We start from the raw sequence: 8,976 nt of genomic DNA, 5'->3' as shown, positions 1-8,976 counted from the left end.
AAAGACGAAGGTCTGGACACTGGCTTTCCCAAGCAAATCCCTCCTTTCTCAGTCTGGACTAAAGAGATCTTATTTGAGCCAGTTTCGTGCTCAACTCCATGGTTGGGCTGGGCCACAAGCACCAAAGAGGTCTGGAGTCCTGCAGGGTTTTGGCCATAGTCAGCAGGTAGGAGGATATGTCTGGCCTCATAACTCTGCACCTGCTGATGGTTTGCTGGCTGACTAGTGGCTTTTGCCTGTTTGGCTGCTTCCACTTCCCCATTCAGCACAGCCTTAGCGTGCCCTTCTGGTTTCTTTCCAGCAGAACCATCTGCATACTGGACCACGAGCTGGGAAGGAGCAAGCGTAAGCGTCTGGGGGAGGACGGCTGTGTGAGGGTGGAGCTGAAGTTGGGCCGTAGGTGAGGCGACGGCATTTCCGCTGACAGTCAGAGGTGCTCTGCTGTCCAGGTGGATGTACTGGCTGGTGACTTGAGGAGAGCTTGGGAGTGACACGGGGGCCAGTTCAGTGGGGGAGAGGCCTATTTGAAACTGCTGCTCCCCTTTGGTGTTGGGCGAGATAAGGGCAGTGGTGTAACCATCCAGCTGGGGACGCTGTCCGACTATGGTCGAGCTGTTTTGCACAGTATTAGCATTTGTTGAAATAATATGAGAGGATATGTATCCTGCATAGGGCCCAGAGCTGATGAACTGAACATTGGGTCCCAGTTGAGCAAACTGGATTGTTCCAGCTTGCTGGGGTAGAGCTGCGGGGTAAACTGCAGGCAGAGAGGCCAAGGGTAGGGCAGATATAGGTGTGGCTGAAGAAGGAATAGAAGTAGAGGGAGAAGAGGAGGAAGCAGAGGAGATGGGACATCTAGGGCTATCTACTTCCCTGGATTTGCAGCGTTCACTGGCTACACTGGCCAGCCATGCTAGGTTTTCTGTGTGGGGACTATCAGACGCAACTGCAGCAGGTGGTGTTGCTGTTGCTACTACCACTGGCCTCTGCTCCATAGCCAGGATCTCACGCTTCTTAGGAGGAAGGCATCCATTGCTTCGCTCTTGGTTAGATTTCATTGTGCCGCTGCAGTTTTAATATTCCCTGGCACTGCTTCTAGGTCCCTCTGAGGCTACTTTCTCTCTATCTCACCTCCCCTCAGTGGTTATATGCAGGGCCAGCCTCTCTGGGCTTGGTGACTCTGCCTCTGTTGTTTGTTTTCACTGTTCAGGGTCTCACACCGGAGAAGACGGAGCCATTCCTGCTCACAAAATGAGCCCCAAAGACTTCATGAGGAATCATCTCTGATCGAGCCGCCTCTTCCACAATGTCAATGGGAATCTGAAGGCAGAGAGAAGCTAACGTCAGCATTTGTGCTAAACAAATAAACTGAAATTAGAATTAAATCTCATTCGTCTAATGGCACTGTAGAAATATCCCAGTCTGCTCAGGCAGCGATTATTAAACATATTTTCAATATGCTCTGCAGAGGTGGAAACAAGAAAAACAAAACCACTACCCCCTTGCTTCCATGTTTGTGAAGCTGCTGCTCCATGTTTTGCCACTAGGTGGTAGCTGGTGTAAGCATTGCAGGTAATTCGTGTCGGTCTATGTGCTTGAACACAACACGTAGTGCAGTCTGTGTAGGCTACATGACGCTCTGTGAGTAGACTCCAAATACTATCTGCAAGGATCTACAAAGACTCGTCAGTCATAGTTCAACCCTCAGCCTGCCTTTCCACGAGCAATACACAGGAAAATACAGTGCAATGCTGTGTGTCACCATTTGCATAATGTGGAAAGGGTTTCTCATGTTTTCACCAGGCAGGAGTTTTCAGAACTGCCGTGTTTTCGTGTCTGTGTGCAGTCTCATGTGCACTGCTATTGGCTGTTATCTTGCTCCAGGGTCTAGTGTAAGAAAGCAGGGCAGAGTGAAGGGATAGCAGCACACAGAGAAACAGCCCCAGAGGACCATATGTTTTTGTCTTTACTTTAAGAGTCTAAGACCTTGGCATCATGAGTACTTTAGAAAATGAAGCAAAAACAATATGCACACAAGATTTCAACAATTTGAAAACTGATTGTATTACATTCTGCAAGATCCTTGATTTTTTTTTTCATCTATACCTTATTTATAAAGGGTATCAAAGTTCAATGTAATACAGGACGGAAAGCAAACAATGAATGAGTTTGGTAACAGCCCGGTTTAGCAAGAGGCAGAGTGAAAGCTGAGTTAAATGAGAAGTGAAACAATGTGTTTATTCACAGGAATAGGGAGGAAAGTTTGATGTGTAGGGGGTCGGTTAGTTAGTAGCTAGTGGAAGGTTCAGTTTAGATTCAGGCATCTGTACTCGCAGATATGATATCTGTAAAACATGCACATAGAGGGAAATGCAAATTCCATAAATTCAAACCACAATAACATGCAGTATTTTGGCTCATATTCTGTGTTTCTTTTATTTCTTTTACTGAGAGATTGTTTTTTTTCTTCAGGCTTATCTCTGGGTCAATGCACAAGACTCTGAGTTGTTCATTAGCCAGAGGAATGACTGAAATGGACTATATGACACACACATCCATCCATCCATTCGTTTTCTCTTCCTCCATTCCTTTCATAGAAGCTCCACTATTGGAAAATGCTAAAGTGTATTTTCATCTTACGGCCGAGGTTTACTACAGCAGGCAACCACAGACATGTTACATAAAAACAGAAGGAAGAAAAAAAGGGGGGGAAAATGCACAGAAGACGATCTTGGTCCCTTTTTTACTCAAACACATCTACCCCTGACACCAGCTTTGGCAAGGTCACTGTCTCGAAAAGCAGCAACAACCCCTGTGCAATTTATCTAGCCTTGCAGACAAGTAGAGCCACCAGATGTAACAAAGGGGGGGGGGGAACAGCAGAGATAGAAACAGAAGCAGAAAAAGAAAGAAGGAGAATGAGGGGGAGGAGAAGGAGAAATGCAAAGCAAAACGACAGGATGTGGAAGGAGGCGAGGGAGCGAGAGGAGAGACAAAAGAAGATTAGGAATTGGGAAGAAGGAGGAATAATAGGGAATGAGAAGGAGACAGAGAACTCTGCTTCTCCTGACCCACATTGAGCAGCGCCTGCAGCATCAGAGCGCCATTGCCCCCGCCTCGCTGAGAGATCCCCCATCGGCGACGCAGCCGCCGCTATAGTCTGAGAGACACTGTGCGGCATCGCTCGGCGGCAACAACCCCACCTCAGCAACACTGTGTCAACACCGTAATGACATCACATCTGAAGCACAAGGACCTCCTATCATCACAGCAGCACTGGAAGACAAAGCCAGCACGCTTTGATTCTCAAACGCCACAAAAACGCAGCATCAGTGTCAACAGACTAAAACAGGAAGCTGTCTCTCCTTTCCTGGACACAGTACTCGCTATACACAGTTACACATACACACACGCGCATACGGCTCAGCAGCCAAAACCTCTCTAGATTTTCCACCATCAGCCTATTATTAGAACACTGACACCAACAAACATAAGGCCTACGCGATACTATGGAGAACAAAGGCGAGCTTTCAAGATGTGAGTGTCACACCGAGCCACGCAGCACGGGATCCCCGAGTCAGTCTCCCGGACCGGGACGGACACCTTTAAGACATGCATGGAGGGATGACAACAGAGGGAGAGAGAGAGGGTGGACAGAACTGTCTCTGTTCCACTCATCACACTGATGCTTTTCAGCTCAGACTGAGTGATGGAGCCACCCTTTCCCTTTTTTTCATACTCCCACACACACTCACAAAAAGCTACATAAACCACAGAAATAGGTTTGTGCAGCGGTGTGTGTCCGGATGAGGTGATTTCATTCAGCCTCTTCTGTGTGCTGTCTCCAGGTGAGAGGCCCCCCCGAGCAGACTTACATCTCCTCTCTTATGCAGCAGTTGCCAGCTCTTCCAGTCCCCCCGCCTCTTAACTTCCTCCGCCAGAGCTCCGAGTCTTCTCCTAGACCTACTATTTACTCCTTGCATTGATCACAGCTTCATAGCAGCAGCATTACTCTGGAGTCAGATTATGCAGAGAGGCACTGACATTATTTGATGACAATATCTTTTAGATCTAGGCAAATATTTACACAGAAAGCTAGTGCAATGACCCCGGGGTGATGAACCTGTTGTCAAGACTATACATCATGGCTCACCTGCTAGAGCAGACACAGACAGTTAGTGAATACCCTGCACAGCAAATGGCTATATATAGAAAACAAAAACATCATTATCAATCTGAGCTCTGGCATGAAACAGAAAGGGGAGGTATTGTGGAAGACAATGTGTGCCTCGGTTTTATGATTTGCTGCACGCAAATAGGACCTCACTTCACCTACTGCTGCTTCAAGCACAGGGGAAAAAAATCAATACAGCGTACTGCTTTTTCTAATATTCAAAAGAGCCATTTTACTGTCCGCTTCTCTGTACAACAGTGCCGCCTGTGCCTTTAAGAGGCGGACTTAACTGTGTGGCAGACTAAAGCAGACAGTAAGAACAGGCACTGGGGTTCAGGCTGTTTGTCTTCACAATGACTCCAGAGTTCTGCATCACGGCTTGACACACAGCAGACGGTTCATGCATACATGCGTCCCCTTCTCAGCGAGAACCCCTGCAAACGAGCGTGGTCACTGCTGTTCAGTCCCAGCGGCTGGTTGTGACTGTGGTCAGATCAGTGGGACTGATGCTGTGGCTGTAGCTGTAGCCTCTGGGGGGCTTAAGGATGACAGTGAGAGCGCATGAGTGTAGTAGCAGGGCAGAAAATACTACTATGCCACAAATCAAGAAGAAAAGAGAGACCCCCCCTCCTCCTCCTCCTCCTCCTCTCCTCTGTTTAAAGTACTAAGAATAGCTCACCAGTCTCACCACAGCCACTGCTTGCAGAGCATGTCCGAGGATTCTTCCTGCCTGTCAGCGCGTGTGCGTCTGTGTTAGAGACGTGTTTCCTAGTAGGACTCCTCTTCCCGTTTCTCTCCTTTGTGCTGCTCTCCTCTCCTGGAGCCTGTGCTGTAAAGCTGCTCCTGTTCTGCCTCCTTCTCGTTCCCCCTCTCTCTCTGTCTCTGCCTCTGAATTCCGGTTTTTGGAGGGTATGCTGCCCCTGCAACGAGCTGACGGTAAAGGAAGTTCCCCACTTCTAGAGCTCACACCAAGACCTACGTGCAAGGCTGCTCTAACGTGTGTTATGCAAGGCCACCAGACCGCCAGCTCCCTCTCTGCTTGGTTGCTTCTCTCTCTCTCTCTCTCGCTTTCTCTCTCTCTCACTCAGTGTGTGTTTCTGCCTCTCTCCCTCTCCCTCTCCCTCCCTCCTCTTTCTTTCTCTCGCAGTACTCCACTGACACAGCTCCTCCCCCAGCCAGCCTCATCAGCCGCATCAGGTATTCATTCAAAAAAACACACTCTACTTGGCTCAGCGCCCAGACTACGCTCACACAGAGAGAGAGCGAGAGCAGGGAGGGGGAGGGCGCAACAGACGGAGGGCGAGGGAGGGAGAGCTGGAGATTCAGAAAGGGTTTGCACAGGCAGATACTGCATGGATGAGAACAACCGTGGGATATTAATGTTGCAAACATACATGCAGACACACACAAGCCAGGGGAGGATTGTGGTGCTCAGTACACTAAAGCTTTGTTAATGCTCCGCCTTGCACTTTTTCATTTTCATATGCATTTTTCCTCTTGTAGAGCCAAATCTCCTAATCTGCCCTATGAGCTGGTCTACAGTTTACTTTCTCAGCCTTTATTCAGCTGCAAAATGGCTCAGAGTACACCCACCATAGGTCTCCCCAGGACTCCCCAAAGATATTTCCCTTGGTGCAGGCAGGGAGGGCCAGTTGGCACCGGGGCCCTCCTCAAGGCTTCCTGCATATCCTGTGCAGTTCACAACAGAAAGACAAGGAGGCACTCAGCACCAGACCAGCCAGCTTCCTGGGCCTCTGTAGGTGAGGCAAGCAGGGGAGGCTCTTAGAGGATGCTGAATGAGGGGGAAAAAAACAGGCTATAGAATACAGCAAATCATTTCTACTGCATCAATAAGCCCAGTATTACACAGCCAAAATCACAAATATATATATATTATGTTATAGTTAGGGCTGGATCAGGTGACCCTGAATTCTCCCTTACTTAGCCTGCAATAGGCCTTGGCCTGCAAGGGCTTCCTATGATACACTGAGTGTCTCTTCTTCACTCACGTTTTTTCGCACATTGTGTTTTTACACACCACTCTTTCATCATTAGTTATTACTCATCTCTGGCTCTCTTCCACAGTGTATCTTCTGTCCTCTCTTCTTCCCCTTATACAGATAAGATAAGATAAGATAAGATAAGATAAGATAAGATAAGATAAGATAAGATAAGATAGAACTTTATTAATCCCTCGGGTGGGTTCCTCTGGGAAATTCGTTTTCCAAAAGCACAGCACCGACAGAAGTTACAGTTACAGAATATTATATATATATACACACACACACACACACACACACACACACACACATATAAATACAGAGACAAATATAAATAAAATATACGAAGGGAATTGCACATTTCAAGTATTGAGGTCTATTGCACCATTGACTATTTACAAAAAGTATTGCACAAGGTATTGCACAGTGAGGTGAAGAGGCACTACAGCTTTGTTGTTTCCCCCTCCTTTGTCCTCCTGTTTCCCCTCCCTCTCCCCTCCAGAGAGGAGTTAAACAGTTTGATGGCGTGTGGGACAAAGGAGTTTTTAAGTCTGTTAGTTCTTGTCTTGGGGAGAAGCAACCTGTCACTGAACAGACTCTTCTGGTTGTTAATGGCCGTGTGCAGAGGATGCCCAGCATTGTTCATAATGTCCAGCAGTTTTTTTAGTGTCCTTTTCTCTGCCAGTGTCACCAGAGTGTCCAGCTTCATGCCGACCACAGAGCTAGCCTTCCTGATCAGTTTCTCCAGCCTGCATGAGTCCTTCTTATATAGAACTTATACAGAACCAATGGTGGCAGATGGCTGCCCCTCTCTGAGCCCAATTCTGCTGGAGGTTTCTTCCTGTTAAAAGGGAGTTTTTTCTTCCCACTGTCACCAAGTGCTTCCTCATAGGGCGTCACTTGATTGTAGGTCAGGAGTTCAAATCCTAACCAGGGCTTGTGGCATCTGGCAAGGCCCCCCAAGTCTACCTCGGTACAATCAAGAAGAATATGACTGAACACAGCTGCACGTGTTAAGGAACCAGGACATTCTGATGAGAAGTGAGCTAGTGGAACAAGAAGGCATCACAACCGATGAGAATAGGGAACTGTTGGAATGCTACTGCAAATGTAATCCCAGTGTTACAGATATTTGCAATCCCAGTGTTGCAGGAAAAGGATGTGGGACCTATGAATATATATATGTATAAAGTTGTAATTTTTGTGTTGCATGGGTGAAACCATAAATGCATACTTTTCCATGTAGACATTAAACCCTAATATATTGCCAGAAGCTTCAGCGAGCTGGAAGACAGAGATACAAATGACCACAGGCATGCAGAAGCACATGCCAAATGTACAAACTGAAGCTGTGTTTTTCCAGCTGTTGAACCTGAGAGAAAAAGAAAATAAACTTGCAGTGTGTCTTTCTTGCCAAAGGGGTACAGCCTCATCTTCCTACAATGACTGATATTACTACCAAGACGCTGCCAAGCCAATGTAAACCTCAGGACCAACACTATCCCCACAGAAAGGGAACCGAAACCGCTGTGAAACAAGCATCAACAACAAACAGAGGTTTGCACTGCCATAAAATGGCTCACTGTAAACTGAAGGTCAGAATTAATGTCAGACAAGTGATCTGACACGCTGCCTTCCGAGAATTCACAAATCCAGCTTAAGTTGCATGGGGTGAAATAAATGTGCAGTGTATAGAGGAGATCACATCAAGCGTGAAGTCGCATAAAGACAGAGCTTTCAAATGTGTCTGGCTGTTTGTATCTCGATCAAAGGCTTCCTTGCATTAGTATGTCGGGAAAGCTTTCACCACAGATCAGAATATTGAGTCCCTGTTGACATCTTCACAGACACTGAATAATATCGGATGCTGATTATTGTGGTCCAACCCGATATGTTTGTTTTGCTAGCCTAGCTGCACAGTCTAAGCAACATTTCTCAGTATGGTGCACACATAATGAGAGTGAGTGCATGAAACCAAATGTTTACACTGTAGTAGTGCAGTAGCGACAGTACTAGTCCTGGAGTACTTGCACTAGTAATAGATAGTGATTTTAGCAGCAGCATATCATCGTTCTAACAAAATAAACAACGTACCCTTTCATTTGTAAACACACACATGTTCCTATACACTGAGTCTACGCTCTCTCCTACTCACGCACTCAGTAGTTTTCAGCGAGGGGAAAAAAACCGTGAAAACTCAAGTGGGTTCCACTTGCTGTGGGCAATAACGCTGTATGACCTTCACTCCAAAGCCAAACATGTCCAAGTACCAATTTAAGTTCTGGGGCAACTCTTTCAAGGTTGAGCTTTAAATGTAAAGAGATGCATCATATTAGGCCTACCTTGAACCTGGTGGGTGTCGAAGAAACAATTATCCAAGCATCATTACCCGCATTCTGTCCTGCATCCACACCACTTACCGGGCATAAGTGAGCATCCACTACTGCGGAAGGCATGTCCAGACATGCAAAAGCGCTTCTACTACACACAACTAAGGGGAAGCCTGCACGATGCAAATGGTCACATGATTTGGGAAACGAAATGTTTGTTTGTTTGTTTGTTTGTTTGTTTGTTTGTTTGTTTGTTTGTTTGTTTGTTTGTTTTTCCATAGTGAGTTGTTTTTGTAGCCATTAGGTCATTTATCGTTTCTCAAAATGTTCCCCAGAACATCTGTCCAAAGCAGGTATAGGTGTTCCACACAATAAGTCACACTCAGATAAACCAGAGAGCTAAAACAGCACTGACATAATGCAATAAATATTTAGCCAAAAATCCCCCATCAAAAAATTATGAATTATGAAA

General features: G+C 46.5%; 1 protein-coding gene across 6 annotated transcripts in view; it reads right to left on the bottom strand.

The window, feature by feature from the left end:
* atxn1b (ataxin 1b) overlaps positions 1-8,681 on the bottom strand; it is a 15,780-nt gene extending 7,099 nt beyond the window's left edge. Inside the window, exons 1-5 of one of the 6 annotated variants that reach the window (XM_082552780.1) lie at positions 8,517-8,606; positions 6,184-6,285; positions 4,863-5,966; positions 3,876-4,013; positions 1-1,320 (exon numbers count right to left, since the gene is read on the bottom strand). The exon at positions 1-1,320 is cut by the window's left edge and continues 748 nt beyond it. In XM_082552780.1, the coding sequence (XP_082408906.1) occupies positions 1-1,058 (1,058 nt within the window). In that variant the 5' untranslated portion in view covers positions 1,059-1,320; positions 3,876-4,013; positions 4,863-5,966; positions 6,184-6,285; positions 8,517-8,606. Of the gene's footprint in view, positions 1,321-3,875; positions 4,014-4,853; positions 5,967-6,183; positions 6,286-8,516 lie in introns of all 6 variants that reach the window. The other 5 variants (XM_082552777.1, XM_082552781.1, XM_082552778.1 and 2 more) reach the window with 5 other exon arrangements.
* Positions 8,682-8,976: the final 295 nt, after the last annotated feature.

This window comes from Aulonocara stuartgranti, assembly GCF_965226115.1.
Source record: "Aulonocara stuartgranti genome assembly, chromosome: 11".
In the NCBI taxonomy this organism is placed as follows: Eukaryota; Metazoa; Chordata; class Actinopteri; order Cichliformes; family Cichlidae; genus Aulonocara; species Aulonocara stuartgranti.
This window is presented reverse-complemented; position numbering and strand designations above follow the sequence as displayed.